The following is a 20636-nucleotide window of genomic DNA, read 5'->3' on the forward strand; positions in this document are numbered from 1 at the left end:
GATTATCTTGGCTTCTCTTTTTCACTGCAAACACTTCTTTGGGTTCCCCCTTTCCCTCAAAGGAAGTTACTTGTGGTTGGTGGCAGGGACCAAACCAGCACATCCTGGGGGGGAAATGTGGCTTTTTTTTCTTGACAGGTAAAATTTATGACCTAACAGATGGCTGAGCGTGTTTCCAAAGACGACCACGCCAAGGGTGCAATGTGCTTATCTCTCCTTATGCCTCCCCCACCTGCCCCCACCTTCCCTCGCTCTCCTCGGACGTTTCTGGAACAGTAGAATGGTAGAGCTGGGAGGGACCTGCTGAGGGGAGAACAGACCCCAAGCCCCACGCTAGTCAGTAGGACTTGTGTCTAGGTCCCTTCCTTCTGGTTCGTGCTTTTCTCACCATTCTTGCCCATGCCTCCTTGCCAGCATCTAAGCATTAAGATGACCCAGCCTCCCATGGCAGCCCTGCCCTTCTCTTTAACAGCCTGATTGAAGAGTCGCTGCCCTGTTTAAAGCCTTTGGAGGTTACTGTTGCCTCCCTGGCATGGCCTGCAGGGACTGGCCTGCCTGGCCCTTCTCCTCCTTGCATTCCATCGACACCTTGTCTTTTAGATCCACTCCCAGCCCTTCAGCCAACATTGAAGATGCCACAGGCTCTGCTAGGGAGGACCTTCTCCCCTTCCTTTCCTGGCTCTCCTCTGCTGACCTTCAAGCCTCAGGTCATGACCAGCCCTGTGCCCCCAAAGCCCTCCCTTGCTACAATAACACAGACTCTTACTTGACTGTAAGTACCTTCAGAGCAGACACCAGATCTCATTCTACTTGACATCCACCAAGCCTAGCACCATGCTCAGCACATAGTAGGTCCTTAAAATATGTTTGATGAGAGTATGAATAAGGGAGTATGACTTGCTACCAGAGACAGTCCTATGTGATTATCTTTTCCTCTAATACTCTCCATCTTTATTCTTGGTCTCGTGGGATTCAGCAAATGTTTTTTGAGCACCTACAGTGCTTTCACGTACTTATCTCTTGTGATGCTTATAGCAGTTCCGTGGCATACAGGTATGGCTGCCACTTTGCACATGGCTCATCTAAAATTACACAGCTAGGGAAGAGGCTGAGCTGGGGCTCAAGCCCAGCGCTCCCTGGTTCAGGTCCCAGGCTCCTTCCGCTTTTCTGTGGCGATTTTTCCTCTCATGCTCTGTATGATAATAATGAAAAAGAATCTTTGCTTTTGATGACGTCTCCATCCCCCATCTTTTCTCCCTTAAGATGGCAGAAGCAGCTTCTTGTAGAGCCCTGACTACACATTAGAATTGTCTGGGGGAACGTTTGAGAATACTGAAGCCCTGGCCTTGCCTCGCACTGATGAAGTCAGAGTCCCTGCAGGTGGGGCCCCGTGTTGTAGGTTTGAAGGACCCCTCCAGGCGATTGTAAGGTGCAGTCGGCTTTAGCACCGCTGCACTCCGGGAGTGTCAGGGAACCTGCAGCCTGGCTCAGCTCCCTGGATTAGGTAAAACTTGCTCATCAAGAACTGATTGCCATGTGCATCTAAAATATGTTAATGAAGGTAATCAAGGCTAAGGGTTAAGGCTGCCATTTGTTCTTTTCATGAAATCAACTGGAGGGTTTGGGGGATGGGGCGCCTTGGCTTCAGAGCCTGCCTGCCAGCAAAGTTGTTATCCCTTCTCTGCTAAGAGCAGTTCAGTTGTTGCTGATGGGAACAGGCCTGGTTCTTGCAGGTGGCTCCCAGTTTACCGGAGGAGTGGGTTCTAGAAGTCCTTTCTTGGGCAGTCTTCCCCAGAATGCAGTGGGACCCTCTGAAGCTTGGTTTTCCTTAACCCAGGGTCTGTCCTCCCCATTATTCTTTCTGACATGGCTTCTCAGCCTAAGCCTCAAGGTTTCCTACACGTCATGTGGAGGATGCGGGGGCCCTTCAAGATGGCGGGTAAAGGAGTGGGTGTTTGCTTCTGGTTCCGAGAAGCTTTGGAACACTCAACTTCTGAGTAGAAACCATCTCTCTAGTAGTTGCTAGCCAGGTGGCCTGAAATGCTTTACGTAAAGAACAGTTTGGGAAGTAGGAAGGGATGCTCTGAGCTCATCACGCCAGCTGTGTGTTCATAAACCCTGCGGCCTGCACATGGGCGATGGGGAGGCTCCAACCTGGGGGAGAAGCTCTGAGAAAGGCTCATGTTAGAGGCATGGGCTCCGGCAGTTGGGTTTTCCTTAGTGCATCTGCTGGAGGATACAGGAACCTCCTGTGGGCCGTGTTCTTGGAGTTAGAATTTCACGCTTGCTGTTTCAGTTTGTGTTTTCAGGCCAGAGTCTTAGGCCCATTTTATCAAAGGGGGAAAGCGAGCCCCAGAACTGTTAAGACACTTGACCTAATCTCATCTGACCAACCAGGGTCAGTTATTATGTCTCAGTGTATACCGATGCGCTTGACAATGCACACACGTGGACAGAGAGAAGGTAATTTAAACCTGTTTTTGTCTTATCTGGATCGTTTCTATAGGCACAATCACCTTGGACCTCTGCTTTAGCCCTGGGGCCTGGAGACCATCCATGTTGGCATTTCTAGGACCCTCCATGTCTTCAGAATTCCACCCTGGGTGGTGGGGGGTGAATTGGGCTTCCACGGCTGGAGTGACAGGCCCAGATGGAAGGAACCGAGCTCATACCAGCTCCTCATCCTGTCTGGTCCTCTTTCCCACCTCTCTCTCGGGTTTATTAAGAATCTGCTTTGGCTCCCTTTCCCTTGCTGGGGCTTTGGTGGCGCCTCTTTCGTATGCAAAAATCCATGGCTTCCTCGCAAATTCAGCAACAGTAAAGGATACTTATTTAATTTCGCTTAATACTGCTGCTGTAAAAGATTATGGGTTTTAATTGCATCTACGTATTGGTAATCATTTGAACACCGGAGAGAGTCTTTGGGGCCTTCCGCATAGTGAGTGCATTTCTGTGGTGAGTATCGGGTGGGGGCCGTCTGAGAAGGATAGAGTGACGGAGAAAATACCTGTGGATGCAGAGCAGCTTGGGTGCCCATGGTTGGGATGATGGCCAGCCAGCCACCTGGCTCAGCATCAGTCGACACTTGGGTCATGGTCCTTAATTTCCTGTGCTTTCCAAGGCAACACTCCATCTCTGCACCTTTTTCCGTTAACTTTCCCGGCTCCTCAGTCTGAGTGCCACTGTCTAGGATATTACTCCCTGATACCAATCTGAGGACAGGTCTCCCTTGCCGGCTACAGCTTTTCCCCCAAGGATAAGAGGAAGTAGTATTTTTTAAATTAGCCTGGGAGGGAGCCAGGCGGAGGGCTCTGAGATGAGGGTGGGGAGGCTGAGCTCCCTGCCGAAGCAGCCTGATCATTTCATTGCAAGATCACGTCTCTTAGGTGAGTTACTGTTGTTTTAATCAGAGGTAATGCTGTAACTGACTATGTCGGATAATTGTGTGTAAATCATATTCTAGCCCCATATGGATGAAGGATATTTTTTTCCTTCTAATTTTAAAGCTATTTAAAGGGAATGCCAAATTTTAGCCTGAACCCAAGTGCTCTCTGGCTAATAGCTATAGATGGGGAGCGAGAAGTCTAAAAATATTGGTTTCTCCTGAAGTTAAATTTCTTTCTGCAATTGGCAACATCAAATATTGTTACACCTTTGTCCGGTGGTCAGCCTTGGGTGAAGCGAGGCACACGGAATTAGCCGGTGGATGAAGCAGTGGGAGCATACTTTCTTGGGTACTTGGGTTTATTTTAAGCCCTTTTTGTGTTCAGATTCTTGACGTAGGGATCTTTTTGGCCTGTCATTAAAAAAAAACCCAACAGATTTATTGAAATATAATTCACATGGCACACTGTTTACTCATTTAAAGTGTATAGTTCATGAGTTTTTGGTATATTCACAGATATGTGCACCCGTCACCACAGTCAATTTTAGAGCATTTTTATCACCTCAGAATGAAACCCCATGCTCTTTAGCCATCATCCCCTTCCTCTCCCTCAACCCTAAGCAACCACTTATCTACTTTCTGTGTCTATGAATTTCCCTATTAGGAACTTTTGTATGAATGGAGTAGTATAATATATGGTCTTTTATAACTGGCTTCTTTCACTTAGCATAATGTTTTCAAGGTTCATCTGTGTTGTAGCAGGTGTGGGTACTTCCTTCCTTTTCGTGGCTGAATAATATTCCATTACATAGATATACCACATGTAATTTATCCATTCATCCGTGGATGGACGTTTGGGTTATTCCGCTTTTGACTATTATGAACAGTGCTGCTGTGAATATTTTGTGGGCAGGGTTTTGGGTAGACACACGTTTTGGTTTCTCTTGGGTAGATACTAGGCGTGGAATGTTGGGTTGTCTAGTGACTATGTTTAATTGTTTGAGGAACTGCCAGACTTTTTCCAGAGCAGCTGCACCGTTTTGCATTCCACCAGCAGTGTCTCACCTGCCATTTTGCATCTTTGCTTCGAAATTCAAAAGGGCAGAGTTGGACTCGCTCCTTGTGGTACCCTCTCGTCTCTCCTTTTCCCAGCCTTTCTGCTGGGAAGGAAGAAGATGACCTGTCGCAAATGAAGGTGTAGGAGACTTCAGTGACTAGAAAGAGCGAGATTTTGACTCTTTATTTGTGCTGTGTGACTGCATTGGTGGCATCTCTGAGCCTTACTGTGGAGGAGAGACTGAGACGTGTCCTAGGACTGATGTGAGGCCTGAGTGAGGCAGCTCGTGCCTGGGCCTGGCCCCCAGTGCGTCCACAGTGAGGGCAGAGCACTCTGAGCACGAAGGAGACACAGGTACCAGGGCTCTCTAGAGGGGAAGAGGACCTGGAACCTGCCCACGTGTAAACCACGGCTTTCCTTTTATGATGTGTTTCTCAGGAGCTTAAATCCTTGGCAGCATTTGGCTGGCTTCTCCTTACGGTTTGCTTGGCTCTCCCTACTCCTTCACCTCCTGAGCTTTTGAAGCAGAGACTTGTCCCCATGTCCCCTGCCATGTGGGTATGCAAGTGATGAGTGTGAATCTGCCTTCCTTGGGCAAATGCAGATTGTCACACACGTGAGTGTAATGCTGCCCTCCCCCATGATGGTGGAGAGCTTCCGTGTGGACTCTCGCTCCACTGTCACCAAGAAAAGGTGAGGCCAACGCCCTGGTGTCCTCTGGCCTCTCCCGAGCAGGCCTCTGTGCTGATTTCGTGGGGCTGCCTTAACAAAGTCCCACACACTGGGTAATTTAAGCTACAGAAATGTCTTCTCTTACAGTTCAGGAGTCCAGAGGTCTGAAGTCAAAGTGTCTGCAGGGCTGGTTCCTTCTGGAGGCTCTAAGGGAGAAAGTGTCCCCTGGCTCTCTCCTAGCTTCTGGTGGCTGCTGGCAGCTCTTGGCTTTCCTTGGTTTGTAGACATACCACTCCGCTCTCTGCTTCCATCTTCACGTTAGCTTCTTCTCGGTGTGCGTTTCCTCTCCTCTTCTTGTACGGACACCAGTTGTTGGATGTAGGGTGGGCCCTACATCCAAGATGATTTCATCCCAAGATCCTTTACTCAGTACGTCTGCAAAGGCCCTATTTCCAGATAAGATCACATTCTGAGGTTCTGAGTGGACGTGAATTTTGGGGGGACTCTAGTCATCCCACTACAGTCTCTTTTCCACATGAGATTCTAGAAACATTTGGAGAAGACTCCCGGTGTCTGACCTGTGTTCTGACTTTGTATGCCAAGTGAATTTTGCCACTGGATTCAGATGTGATGGGGGGAGGGGCAAGAGCATTAGTTTAGGGGGTGGAGGGAAGGATGGAAAAAAATACTGGGAGGATCAGGAATTTCAGAGGCCAGATCCTTTGGAACAAACACCCTGGGGAACGAGGCCTTGGAGTTGGGACTCCTGTGACCTCAGTCAGCCCTGCTGGAGCTTCTTGGCCATTCAGAGATTGGGCTTAATTCTCTAATGCAGAGCGACAAGGGAGAACTGATATGTCGGCAGAGAGCACGTGATTTCATCCCAGATTCTGAAGAACACAGTGCTCACCAAATTCAGAATCTAGGAGGAGATTGCGTGGTATCTGCCAGTATATTAGTTGTCCCTTGTCACTCTGCCTTGCCTTTAACTAGGACATGAGTGGTCCATCTGGGACTTCACTTTTGCATCTGCATGATGGAGGTGGTGGACGGTCAGGTTTGCAAGATCCCGCCCAGCGCTGGTGTTCTGCCGTCTTTCCTGGGCTCTCTCCACCTTGGGGTTCCCACAACAGAGGGAGCATCTGTAAACGAGCCTGTGCTCTTGGGCACTGAAGAAGCTCATATTTTTTCATGAAGGGGAATTTGAACTCTTTTCAGGAACACGATGATGGCAAGAGCTGACAATTTTTCTGGGCCTCCCTCGTACCCATTTAAGGCTCTCCAGAGCCATTTCCTGACTTCCTATGCATTTGTCAGGATTAGGAAATATTTGTTGCTGTCGTTTTCTTCTGTGACAACTACTATCTTTGGGCCAATGCCGTTGGAGCTAAGTTCCCCTTCAATCTTATTCTTAAAAGGTAATTTCTCTTTTCTAACACCCCCCCACCCTCTGCTTTCAACAAACACATGCTCAGGTGCTTTATCCTATTTTATAAAACTACAGCTGGTGGCCCCACTCTGAGTGACCATTTCAGATGGAAACACATTTTTTACAAGAAAATTTTTGAAAGTTAAACCAGCAGGAAAGCGGGCTCTCTGGTTGGAGACAGGAAGGTGGGGGTCCTTCTCGGCTCGGGTGAGCAGTTGGCTTTGGCCAGTTCTTACGTGTAAACAGCAATTTTCTGAACTGGAATGGGTGCTGGGATTTTCTTTGTGGAGCCAAGAGGTGTGTGGAGAGCAGTGGTGTTTAGTTAAATTACGGGTCTGGATGCAGACTTTGCAGCAATGCCCCACTCCCCTGTGAGTGCTACACACACGCACACGCATGCATGTACGCGCACCCTGCTTCCCATCGCGCTGCCCTAAACCATGAAGGCAGGGGCATCTGTTGGGGAGGGGGCTGTCCCCGAGGGGTGCAGGGCTCTGGGTGGGCACCTAATGTCTTTAGGAGTGGAAAGCATTCACGTAACGAAGTGTTTTCTGCAACCCCTCCACCGAAAACTCCAAGCAAAGGAAATTTAAGATCAGTTGCCCAGTGGATTTTGGACTGAGCTCTCTCTGGCATAGATGGGTGGCTCTTTCCATCTAGGTGTACTGTGGGGGCCCAGCAGGGCTGTCTGAGCATTTTAGTGAGCATTGGCCGGCTTCCCTGCACCTTGGCTGGCTAAGTACCGTATTGGGATGAAGGCTGTGGGGTAGGAAACAGTTACCTCAAGGGCCTAGCACAGGAAGAAAATGCAGCTGGCTCTCTCCATTGTGGGTGGAGAGGATTTTCTCTAACGAAATGACTGCAGAGTCAGGGGCCAGTGGGTAACTTCTGCTCAGCGTGTCCAAGGTCAGAAAATGGTTCAAGTTCTGGGGGTCCTGGATGGTTCCTGGGGCAAATGGAAGCTAGACTCAAGGATTGGGAATAGAGAGTTACCCCAAACTTGCACACACTCACACAGGCACATGTGTGCACGCGCACACATGCATGCATGTACACACGCACACTGAGAGACCTTGATCGTATTGATGGGAACTGGAGGACCTTCACTGAGTCCCCCTGCAAGCCTGGACACAACATCCTAGCCCCGCCCACTTCCTGCCATCCTCAGTAGCCATGGAGATGGAAGGGAAGTGGAGGGAAGAATGTGTTATTCTAGAATCCTCTGCCTGCCTCCTGCATCCCTCTCCAGAAGGCAAATCGTCGAGCAGTCCACAGTCCCTTTAGCGGTAACGCCACCAGGATTCCCAAATGAATCACTGCCATTTCCCCCATGCGCCCCTGGCAGGAGAGGTCACCGTGTGCAGACCTGTCACCCGAGCCATGCTCCCCTCTCTGAAGCTGAGATGTCGGCGAGCGGCTCACCAGGTGTCTCACATCTTCCCACTGGCCTTTTCAACGTTTGGAAGGTTTTGATTAAACAGTTTCCTTCTAGTGTTTGCTGAAGAGTGAGACCCAGCCCTGTATCTGAGCTGGTTCCTGGAGAGGATGTTTTCGTAACTTTGACACTTCGGCGCAATGTCTGGGGCCTGGAATTTCTCATCTTTCTTTAAAAAAAAAAAAAATGTTTTGAAAGACCTTTTTGGGACTGCGTAGATTTATGGCTGGGTGTCTGCCCCAGGTTTTAGGGCTCCGTCTTGGCAGGTTTATGGCTTTGGGGCGACGCTGGAGGGTGGAAGGGGAGACCTTTCCATTTAACAGTTACTAGGAATGAACATTCTGTTGACTTCTGTTCTTTGGAACGATGACACGTTGGTCGTTTGATTCTCTGAGTCCACGTGAACGTTTGGAATAAAATAGGGCCTGCTCCACACCCACCTGGCTCTGAACAACGTATAAACGAGACCGTGGGGTTCGTTTCATAGAATGCCTCTCCAGAGTTTCTTTAAGTCGGGAACTCCACTAGTGCATGTTTGTAGATCACATTAGTGTTTCTTTATAGAGATTTAATTACTTGGCTGGGGCAAGAAAAAGGAATGAAAAATCTAAAATGAAACTATTGGGAGTCTTTGCCCAACTGAAATCATGTAGCGATTCAGGAAAGTGTTTTTGGAAATTGTAGTGGAAGAGAATGGGGCAATAGAGTTGATTTATCAAACTTTGTGTAAGGCATCTTTCTGCCGCATGTCATTCTGAGCTTGAAGGATGAATTTAGTAATTGACTTTGGATTCAGTTACAGTGACCATCTATTTAGCGTCTATCTGGTGTCCCGCTTAGACACTTTGGCATGTGTTATTTAATTTAGTCCTAATAGGAACCTTGTGTGGTAGGCTAATTATTCTATCTCCATTTTATGGTGGATTAAATTCCACATTCTATTAGAATGTGAGCCCCAGCACCCAGCACTTAATGTGTCTGTTGAATGAATACATTAGGAAAGTTAGGTTAGTAAAATCGGGCCATTAGTGAGCGTAGGGAGAGAGTTAAATCTGGAGAGGGCCTGATGGAGTTTCACCGCGAAGGTGACCTTGATCCACCAGGGAGATGTAAGGAATGGACAAGAAGGGAGATGGTCAATAAGGAGCAGAGTAAGATGCCCACCAGTTAACGAGTGGTTCTTGGAGCTTGGTGGTGTGGACACTGGTGGGATCGTCATAGAATGTCCTCACGTACATTATCTCATCTAATCTCCCATTCTTCTGAAAAGAGATGGAAACCAGTAAATCACAGCTTTAAACACTTGTGCAAACCACTGCATGGCTCTCACAGCCAGCAGCATGAATGCAGAGTTGTGAGGATGCTGTCCTCTTAAAATAGCGCAGGAAGTCCACTACAAGGGTATTCCAGTTTGGGCTCAGTCGGTGGGCCGCCATAGCACATGTTCCCTCTGGGAGCCACTAGCTGAAGTGTGAGCTCTCTGAAGTCTGGGAACTTCCCCGTGTCGTGCCCATCACGCTTGCAGACTCATGAGGGTTCAGGGTTAGGTGGGACCTGGAGCTCTGGTCCCAGGTGTCACTGAGCTGCGGTTCTGCTGTTGGAGGGGGGTCAGTTGGTCCTTTCTCTCAGCAGATGTGTCAGGAGCCTCAGCAATAACAGTGATCCAGGCAGCCATGGCACGTGTACTTACGTATCCTACATCGAATTGTGGTAGATGTTTGTGACATTGTGAGTTTTTTAAATTTATTTTTATTTTTAATTGTTTTAATTTTTTTTTTTTTTGAGGAAGATTAGCCCTGAGCTAACTACTGCCAGTCCTCCTCTTTTTGCTGAGGAAGGCTGGCCCTGAGCTAACATCCATGCCCATCTTCCTCTACTTTCTATGTGGGATGCCTACCACAGCATGGTGTGCCAAGCGGTGCCATGTCCGCACCCAGGATCTGAACTTGTGAACCCCGGGCCACTGAGAAGTGGAACGTGTGAACTTAACTGTTGTGCCACTGGGCTGGCCCCTATTTTTATTTTTTATAAATAGTTCATTAATTTTATTTCACTTGCGACTGTTTAAATATCTCAATTATCCACTAACGAAATTACAAAACAATTGAACTTCAAAGTACTTTTGATTTAAAGAATTTTTTTCCAGTTTTATTAAAAAATAATTGACATACATCATTGTATAAATTTAAGGTGTGGAGCAAGTTTTTAAAAAATTATGTTTCAAGGTTTGTCTCGTCCCTTTATTTTGGGGTTTCAGTCTTGCCTTTCTTTGTGCATTCTCATCAAACATTTTCCCCCTATCTTTACTGAGGTATAATTGAGAGACAAAATTGTAAGATTTTAAAGTGTACAACGTTATGATTTGATACATATCATCGTGACAGGCTTCCTCCCATCGTGTTAAGACCTGTGCTTGTATTATATGCAGCCAAATGAGACCACCCCCCGTACCTACTGAGTTTCTAAATTTTTTATTTGACGTTAGAAGAAAAAACCTAAAGAAGCTTCACATAGCCTAAACTCAGTCTTTCAAGTAAATTTATCTTATTTTTTCATTTTTGCCTCCTGCATGTGAGAGTTTTGGTCCCTGCTCTGAACAGTCTATGTCATTCAGCTTCCATCACCCTTTGCTTTGAAACTGATGGAATTCTGCAATGTGGTCACACTCATTGCTTTTTGCACCCACCAAACATCTGGTGTGGGCTTCTGTGTGCCCGGCCCTATACTTGGCATTGTGGGTGTGCCTCGAGGAGTCAGAAGCTTGCTGTCTGGGGAGGAAGTAAAGAAGACAGGATTATCTGTGAGTTTAGCACCAGGTGGAAAGGAGTGAGTTCTGTGAGAGGCAGATGGGTGCAGAGTTAGGGGGTTTCAGAAGAGGGAGAAACAGCTTCTGGATGGGGCAACTAGAGAGATATTTTGAATTTTGGAGAAGGACGTTGGATCTTGGAGGATGGTTACAACTTGCCATGGGAGATGTAGGGGTGACGAGGCATCCACTCCTGCAGCTGTGTGGACGAAGGTGTGGAGACCTGGGGATTAGCTGGACTTGACTGCCTGGAGGGTGAATCAAAATGAAGCCCGAGAAGTCAAGAGGGGAAGGACTGGGGACTGAGCTTGGAGGCTGGTCCTTGCATTTGAGGCCAGCGTCAGTCTTGTTGACAGACATACCAGCACCCAGAACAGCTTGGTGTAGACAGTCCACACATATTTTTGAATTACATGTGAGTTTCTTATTGACAAATTTCATGGGTACTTTCTGGGCAGCGGATTTTTGTGCACATAGCTCTGTTTTGTTCATGTCCCTTCGGGTTAAAAACAGCTTTGACATGTGACTTTTCTCTTTTTGCTGGTAATCAGAATGAAGCTGGTCGTCATGCCCAAAGGGGTTCTGAAGTCCACTCTATGTTTTTATGAAACTCCAGCTTTTAGGTTGTGGCCTAAAAACCTAAGGTACGCAGAGTGACTGTCTCCAGCATCCTGAGACATCTAGACGGGCTGCTGCTTGCAGCTCGGCTGTACCTGAAATGGCCTTCCGAGAGACGTGTGGAGAGTGGCTTGCTTCAGCGTCTTAGCGAGCATTGCTTCAGATAACCTGGTTAACCCATGTCCTCCTCTTGTCATTTCTTGCAGATGGTCACGAGAACAAAGAAAATATTTGTAGGTGGATTATCTGCGAACACGGTGGTGGAAGACGTGAAGCAATATTTCGAGCAGTTTGGCAAGGTAAGGGGTGCATGGGGTTGGAGCAGCCCGATCAGTCCTTAGAAGTGGCTGCCGTGGCCCCTGCCTTTGCCACAACTGTGTCCTCAAGAACCTTGTCCTTGAACTTGCCTGTCAAGATTTCAGTAGAGTTCGGCAGGAGCCAGGACGGAAGAGTCCAGCTTGCGGTCGGCACGGCGCCCCACGTGCCTGCAGGAGCAGACAGAGTGGTCTTTGAGTGTGGTTTTGCTGGCATTTGCTGGCCACGTGGGGCCTGGGCTGGGAGCTGGCACTGGTAGTGGCTGAGGAGGGATGCGGGGCTATGAGTCCCAGGGCAGGCGCTCCCACAGAAGCTGCTGGAGGCCTGTGAGTCAGCCTTGGGCTTCCTTCTGTGTCTTTCTGGAAAATGCATTGAGAGAGGAGGCTCCCTGGGGCCCTTTGCAGCTGAACCCTCCCCTGTCAAATGCCCAAGGAAACTTGGGAGAGATGCTGGGCCCGTACCTGTCAGAATGTCTGTGAGACAGTAAAATTTTCCCCTGGGCTCTGCTGCGGGAGCAGGCTGGGAGCAACATGGAATGCCTCAAATCAGTCAGGAAATGGAGTGTAAGAGTCTGTGTCTGTGACAGACAGACTCAGACAGACGGACAGGGTCTGTAACCATGGGTTTTATGCTTAACTCAGCCTCGTTCTAGTTGGTAGGGGGAGCCAGGGCCTTGGAGAGTGGATTCTTCCTGAGGGTGACGCATTCCTCATAGGGCTGTGTTGCCCCAGGGCTTCAACAGGGCAGCTTCTGGGGGGCTGACCCTTACTGGATTTGTGTGGTACCCCTTCGCTGGCTCCTGTGTCTCGGGAGGCTGGCAGGTGAGTGGCTGCACCAGACCTCCGCTTCCTGCATCTCTGAGTAGTGGTGAATGTTGTCCTAGGAGCCCAGATGTAGGACAGTCTTCTTCTGCACAGTCCCTGTGTCCCCTGCCCCCGCCAAAGGGTTGACGTGGCAGAGGGCGCTGAGACATCCAGAGAAGACAGCACATCTCTTCTAAGCTCCGCCACTCCTTTCCCCCGTTAGGGCTGTCATGCTTGCCCTGGGTGGAACAAAGGCACTGCCGCCCACTGGCTGGTCTGAAAGTTCTGCGCTTTTATTTGTTTGCCCGAGGCCATGGGCAGCCATGACCCTGTCCCCAGGTGTGTCCAGTTGTGAGCTACTGTCTGGGATGAGTGCCATGACCTCTGTTTAGCCTCAAAATGGAGATTTTCCTGTCCCTGGTATTAATCAATTTCTGCATGGATGGGAGACCATGCAACAAAGAGAAGCCAGCCCCCTCCAGCCCAGCCTTGCATTCGGAATGGCACTTAACTGCCCATCCAGGTCGGTTATGAAAGACGCCTTGCCCACAGCACTGGCGGGCATTGCCAGTTGGGGGCTGATTCATTTTGGCTGCTTGTAAAGAATAGCTGAGTGTGTCGGCGATCATGGACATTATAGGACTTCTCTTCAAGGCTGATTTATAGCACCCAGGGGGATTTGTCCATCACCCAGCCCCACCCTGTGCGGGAGAGAGATTGGAAATAATTTAATGAGACAAGTCCAGCTTTTGTAATGGAAGGCTCTGGAGTGGGAGCCCTCTTTGCTACCGTTCTGCTGTTAAAACGAGGCGTGGGGGGTAGTGTTTGCGAACATGAGGTGGGACTTCTTTTTCGAGCCATAACCTGCCTTGGAATCTCATGGGCCTATTTGTGGGTGTCAGGGAAGTTGATGCTGCCCAGATGGGCTGTTAGGGTATTCCAGACAGGCTTATACTTGCCACATCTCTGCACCTTCCCAACTCTAGGTTTCTCTCTCTCTCTCTCTCCCTTTCTCTCTTTCTTTCTGTCATTTTTCATTAACGCTTTTGGTCGTGACCCAGCGTGTCAGCAGTGGGAGGCTCTGCAAACTGTGGCTGAGCCCATGGCGGGGACCATTGCTGCCCTGAGAACAGCTGTCCTCTTGTGTGAGAGGCTGTCACAGACCGTCTTCCCTGGCATGGCCCTCTCCGGGTCTGAAGCCACTCAGTTAATTTGGCAGTAACATTTGTGGATTCCAGCAGGATGCGTAAACTTATCAAGTGCTTTATTAAAGGACTAAGGAGGCTTTGGATTGTATCAGAACCAGGACACTCCGTCTGCTCATGTTTTAGTAGCTTGTTTCATACATACGCTTTGCGTCTGTCTTCAGAATACCTTATGCATCCTCTGGCTGGTGGCTAGGGCTACATTTGTGCCCCCTTGGGCAGGGCCTGCTACCTCTCAGGTTTCTGGTATCATTCATTTGAATCCAGAATGGTCAAAGGAGGGGAGACTCTGCTGCTGGACCTTAGAGGCAATGAGTAAATCTAGTGGCTGTGGAAGGAGGTAACAGACAAACTGAGTCTCCCCTTCGGTAGTTTATATTCTAGTTGAAGGAAACAGAACACACACACGCACACTCACACGCACGCACGCAAACACACACACGTATATTTATACGAAGTCTGTTCACGCACGTGGACGCATTCCTGACTGTGTTAAGTTGCTTGGGGCTATTTTCAGTTGGTAAACCGCAAGTTAGTGAGGTATAATTTTATTATTTAGTGAGTGTGTACTAAGTGTTGGATACTGGGCCAGGTCATTAACTGATATTATCCATTTAATTCTTCTCTGGGAGGGTGGTGGGGGAATGACCCATTTTGTAGATTGTTAAATGGAGTGTCGGTGGCATTGAACCCTAGACTCAAGGTCACAGCCTCCTGAAGGTTAGAGCTGGATGCAGGTTTCCCCTGCAGGCTTGTCTGGTAACAGAACCTGAACTCTGGGTCCTGTTCCAACTGCTAGTCCACCCACAGGATGGACTTAGGGTGTGGGGGATGCAAAGGAGAGGAAAACATTGTGCCCCTCCGTGTGCCCAGGGACAGTGCTGGGAACCTGGACAGGCACTACCTCATTTCATCTGCACCGTGAGTTTCAGTCTCATAGAGCCCATTTGACAAAGGTGGACAGTGAGGGTCAGGGAGGTTAGGTCTTAGTAAAGGTCACCTAAGTAAGGCAGTATGATAGCCAGAATTCACACACGACTTCCTCTTCCTCCGAGTCTAGAACTTTCCATTCTTCCATGGCCTCTATTCAGAGTTTGCCACCCTCTGTTTAGGTTTCCCTGGCTGTCATTCCTCTCTCCTCTCCCTCTTCCTGTCTTGCCTGAGGTGGCAGCTGTTTAACTGTTTATTTCAGGTGGCAGTCAAGATGGGTAGGACTGCTATCATGGGGCTGAGCGAAGGGAGTCTCAATATGTCATTACTGTAAGTGGAGTGGGTGCAGAATGACACACCGAGAGCTTTAAATAACTCAAATTGGAGGCTTGTAAACCCTTTTGTGCTTTTCTCCTACTTTCCTCCCGGAAGAGTTACCTACTCCCCGCCAGGTTAGGGATGTCGTTACTTGTTTATATTTAAGAGGAGATCATGAAGTGTGGCCATTGGCATAAAGACTCTGCTACCTTGCATGGCTGTCCTCAGTCTCTAAGTAGCTGTTTTGCTGCTGTCATTGGAGAAAGGTAAGCTAGAAGGTGTTCCAGGCCCTCATGCTGGGCCTGACTGTGCAGTGACCCCACTGTGACACCTTAACAGACCTTTTTTTTTTCCTGGCCTCAGTTTCTCATCTGAGGGAAGGTGTTGGAAAAGTCATAAAGGATCAGTTAGTAAATATTTTTGGCTCTGCAGGGCATATGGTTTCTGTCACAACTACTCAACTTCTGCTGTTGTATGGAGAAAGCAGCTATAGCTAACATGCAAACAATTGAGTGTGGTTGTGTTCTAATAAAACTTTATTTACAAATACAATTGGTGGGCCACATTTGGCCTGTGGGCTGTAGTTTACCACCCTGGACTAGATTATTCCTAAGGTTGGTTTCAAGCTTGAAAATTCAGTAATTTGGGAAGTGTTTAAATAAACATACATACGTGGATAAATAGATAGATATCTAAGATATCTATGAACTGTAACCAAAACAAGATATTATCAGTAGTAATGAGCATGATATAATAAGCAAAACTGTCATAACCATGATAGAGTTCATTTCTGGACTTCAAGATACAGAGACAGTGAAAGGATTCTCTATTTGCAAAAAGCTGCTATTTATAGACTGGAATCTTCATCCTATGAGTAAGATCCAGAAAAACCATAGAGTATTTCCGATTCCCTATTAACATGTGCTGGATCTAAATTAATGAAGACTCAGAATTTGTGAAGTTCAGATTTTACTAAAGATTCTTTTACTGTGTGTTGATGTTTCTGAATTAGAGGAACGTGTGCTTTGTGCTAAGCTTTTTAATGCATTTAAAAACTTGATTCTTAAGGATGTCAAGCGAGGTCGTCGTAATATCTTTTACGTAGGTGATGAAAGTGATGTTGAGAAAGGCCAGTACGTTGTCCAAGATTGCATAGCCTCTGTTGCGTAGAGCCCAGAGAGTCACTCATTTTTGCAAAATCTAGCCCTCGCCTCTTCTCAGTGTTTGTAGAACCTCATCTGCCACTTTACCACTGAGCAGCCCCATACTCAGAGGGAGCAGGTTTTGTTCATTTGTCAAGAATGTTGATCTACGGTCATTTATTTTACTGCTTCAGGTTTCCTAGTGGACGTTATCTATGCTCGCAATTTCATACTACAGGAATGATGTATATAGACCGTTCCAGAAAATGGCACGTAAAGGATGCTCTAGATATGCACGTACAGACCCAGACAATCAATCGACCTGTTCTCCACGTTCTCCCTGTGTAGCCGTCCGGAAGGGCCCCACTTGGTAATTAAAAAGCACTGGGATCAAAGAACCTCCCTGTGCATGGGTTTCCTTCTTCTCCCCTTTAGGCCCCTCCTTCAAGTACTGGTTTCTTAAATTCTCACTTATAGGATTTCGGAGATCAAAAAGAGGCCTTTAAACTTAATGAATTCTCGACTTCGTCCCGGATGGAGCAGTTCGGCACCTTTCAGCTGTTCACCTCGATGATAGGGCTGCTCGGTGCCGAGCTCGCTAGGTAATTCTCACTTTATATAACTCCTGTGAAGGCAGAGCAGCCCGCATCTGGAGGCTCCCAATTATACTTCACATGGTGAACTGTGTAATTAGTTTGGAAGACTTACGCTTAGTCATTGGTTTATCCTAATCGGCTTTGGCTTTCCCCAACAACAAAGTGAGCTTATTTTGCTAAGCTGAAACGACTCTGCACCCTTTGTTCCAGCCTTTTATTGTCTCATTCCTTTCATTCTGTTTTACTGCCAAAGTTCTGTTTCATTAGGCCTACAAGTCATTTCCAATTCAGTGGGCTGCTACAATCCGGCCTTTATCACTCGCCTGCCCTGGTTCCCATGTCCCTTCTGGGCCAGTGCCCGAGTTTGTGGTTCGACATGAGGGCCTTAACCCCTTCCTGGGCCAGCCCCTCATTGTGGCGGGTGGGAAGAAAAGGGCTTAAAGGAAGCGGTTTGGAAAGTTATGGCTCTTTAGGTCTCATCAAAGGGGAGCCCCGTGGAAATGAGGTGAAAAGGGTCTTTCGAGTCCCTTTGTTGGATTGGGGTTGTGTGTGGGCCTATAAAAGTTAACTTGAGCTACAGAGAATGTTGCTTGAAAGCTTTTTGGGGGGGAAAAAATGAAAACAAGAAAGAATTGGTTTTTTAATGTAATGAGATCGTCTCGTTTATTCTGCTCGTGTGGGGGATTGTTGGAGAGCACGCTCTGAGGAAGTGTTTGACGCCTATTATTTTCTAGCTCCAGGTTTGATGTCAGGTACGATGGCGGAGTCCACAGCTGCTGCTCAGATACTCCTTTTGATACTGTATATGTGAGGAGAGTAAGATGTAGAATAAGAATATTATAAAGCCTTTGACATTTGAAAGGCAAGAGATTTGTGAGGAAATAAATAAGCAAGTTACCATATTCCTGAGAGTGGACTGGGATCCTGAGTTAGAATTTGATGGCTTCCAAATGTGCGTTGTAGAGAAATGGGGCTGCGTGCGGTGTGTGGTTCTCTCAGACCAGGCCTGGAAAGCAAAAGTCCCGTCTGTCCTTTGTGGGCATTGAAGCTCCCGTGAGGCGTGTGTCTTCTGACGTCGTTTGTACGGGTGGAGTGACTGGAAAGTGGTCAGCAGGCCCTGGCCGTGCATCTGCTCCCCTTTGCTCTGGAAAACCTTCATTTTCCTCAGCCCTTCTGGAATTATAACTGTAGAGTAGACCAGGAAGGACCCCATTTGCTCTCCACTCCCTGGCCGGCCCGGCTGAAGGCTACTTTTGTGTTTAAATTTTCTTCCTGTAATAGCCCAGAACAAGACCAACACTGTCCTCATGTTTTATTAATTCTCTGTCTGGTTTGTGTCACTCTCTCCCTTCGGAAGTGTGTCATATGGAGGAGGGGACTTCATTTGCCCTCTGACCCCTGGCAGAGCTGCTCAGTCTGAAAAGTCACAGTTGGCAAACAGGGGAATCCTTCCTCGTCTGGCTGCCTCAGCCTTCTAGGCCGGGGGCAGGCGGCAGGCACCCCCAGGTACCCCCAGTAATCTGAGCCGTGGGCTTTGCAGGTCAGCTCGCCTGCCAGACAACCTTGTGTTTTCCTGGTGAACTTTTTCCTCCATAGACAATTTCCGCTACAGCCCGTGGGGGAGTTGAGTTAGAAATAGATTTTGAGTACCCCAACCTCGCTTCTTCTAAAGCCTCTTTTTTTTTCCACTTAAAAAGAGCTCATGAAATAGATTAGTGGGTTTCTAGGAAAACTCCCCATTTCCCTTGTAGTGTATAAAATATAGCCAGCTTTTGTTAGGCAAATGCATCAGACATTATTATTGCTCTGTTAACAGTGTTTTTAAAAAATACCAATAGAAAAATAGGATGCTGTCTGAGTAGCAAAATGGGAAAACTTTGAGCTTATGCTAATCAGATGCCATGTTTGTATGCAGAGTAGGTAGAGGAGCAAGGCCCCGGCTTCTGGCTTTGCTGTTAAACTGTGTTTCCCAGTATGGTTTAGCTTTCTTTAATTTTTCTAGGGGGCCAAGAAGACAGAGGCAAGGAGCCCTTGGGCGTGAAGGAGTTAATGAGCCTGGCGAGGAGTGGGGGAGAAAGGGGTGTTAACAGCACTTCCACCAGCTCACCTTCCCAGAGCCCTCCTGGCAACCTCTGAAGCCGTCACTTACAATGGAGTTGTTAGCATGAGAAAGAAAGCCTTTCTCCCCCTGGACATACTTCAGTGGGAACTGAGAGTGTCTGAGAAATCATGGTTCAAGCTTGTGCCAGTGGGTGCAAGGAGTGGTTCTTATGGAAGAGAAAGCTCAGTTCATTTAGCCTTGGCATGGAAATCGAATTCCATTGTTTTGTGGAGTGAACATTGATATGGAGATTCCTGCCTGCCCGCCCCCCACCCCATCAATAGGATACCCCATTCCATGGGTCGTGTATGCTTTTCTTTTTTCTTTCTTTTTCTTCTTCTTTTGTCCTCTGAGAATTAGTCTTTCTGTAGAATGGCCGGATTTGTCAAGTTACCACCCTCTAAATTTTTACAGCTCTGTGTATTCAGACTTGGTGTTTGTGAATTAGCTAAAAGTGGGCTGCCACTTGGCGCGTTATTTACATTCGGAGCCATAAGAGTGAGAGCCCCAGAAAAATGTTAATATGCAGGAGGAGGCAGAAGGGTTGAGATTCTGACTGTTGCTAACCTCACCACTGCCTTTAAAACCAATCATGAGGCACACGGCTGATATTTAATAGCTTTTAGCTGATTATTTTTCTTCTCCTCCTCTTTCTTTTCTATCCAAGTTGACCTGGGTGTACTTGAGCGGAAATGAAGTCATCCAAATGCTGAATTAGAATAATCACGGGCCTCCAAGAATGAAATGGAAGCAGAGATTAAATGGTAGAGGGAAAGCTGGCATTAATAAGCACCAGGAAAACTTTGCATAAAATAAATAGGAGATTTTGATAGATTGAATTTGTATATGCCGCTTCCATTTTTCTCCACTTCGTGTTGTCTTCCTAGAGTCGAGTTCCTGGCAAAGTGGGATTTGATTTGCCTCAAGTCCACATACCTTCTGCAGCCTGGGTGACGGTCCTTTGTTCTTCGTGGGACGTTTGTGTGACCAGGACGTTTCCAGGATGGAAGAATCTGGGTGGCGGGGCCATTACTGTGAAAGGTTGACGCTTACTTGTTGCAAGTGCCGGAAGGGGTCAGGGGCGGGACGTGGATGGAAGACAACACACAGCAGGCACATGATAAATATTACTGACGCATTCCTGATGGTAGGGAGAAGAGCTGGGCTCTGGATAAAGGTAGGGTGACCAGCTGTCCTGGTTGGCCTAGGACTAAAGGGTATCCAGGAACTCGGGACTTGCAAACAAGAAGGAGTTGGTCACCCTGAATAAACGGGAGGTGGGAAAAGTCAAGACGCTTGGCCTTGAAGCTCTAAAAGGGTTGAAACCTTCCTTGACCACCTCCAGGCAGGTTTAAATATCCCTTCCTATGTGTTCCAGAACACTTAGCTTCATGCCTATGTACAGTCTGCCTTCCTGATTTAACTCAGCCACTGGGGGCAGGAACCAGCGCAGCAGCTGCGTACACACAGGCCGGTAAGTGTCAAAACAAGCAGGCAGCCTGTGGAAGGCAGGGCAGACGGACCCGCAGTCCTGGGGTCAGAGGCAGCTCATCGTTGACTTGGGGTGTAGGACTCTTTCGGGCTCCCTTTCGGGCGCCTGCTTGGAGATTATTTCCACGTCTCTTGAAAATAAAAATTTCTGCACTGGGTAGCGAAAAGTGAGTTTCTTGTAGTTAAAGAGCAAAATAAGGATTTAATTAGATTAAAAAACCCAGCAGAGTGGTTTGTTTACAGGAAGTCGGTTTTAGGTGGTCTGTAGTAGAAGATGTAATTTGTGGAATCGGATTAGTTGTAAATTAGAGATTTTGGGTTGTTGAGGTCGCT

The 20636-nt window shown here is 47.7% G+C and overlaps 1 protein-coding gene across 23 annotated transcripts in view; it reads left to right on the forward strand.

Moving 5' to 3' along the window:
* The window catches only part of MSI2 (musashi RNA binding protein 2), a 386410-nt gene that overhangs the window by 118884 nt on the left and 246890 nt on the right, over positions 1 to 20636 (forward strand). For all 23 annotated transcript variants that reach the window (XR_011523121.1, XR_011523122.1, XM_070560806.1 and 20 more), the window contains exon 6: positions 11609 to 11701. Coding sequence is in view for 21 of the 23 variants with exons in the window: in XM_070560806.1 (XP_070416907.1) it covers positions 11609 to 11701 (93 nt within the window). In the remaining 2 variants the exon portion in view is untranslated. The remainder of the gene's footprint in view (positions 1 to 11608; positions 11702 to 20636) is intronic.

This window comes from Equus przewalskii, chromosome 10 (genome assembly GCF_037783145.1).
Source record: "Equus przewalskii isolate Varuska chromosome 10, EquPr2, whole genome shotgun sequence".
NCBI lineage: Eukaryota > Metazoa > Chordata > Mammalia > Perissodactyla > Equidae > Equus > Equus przewalskii.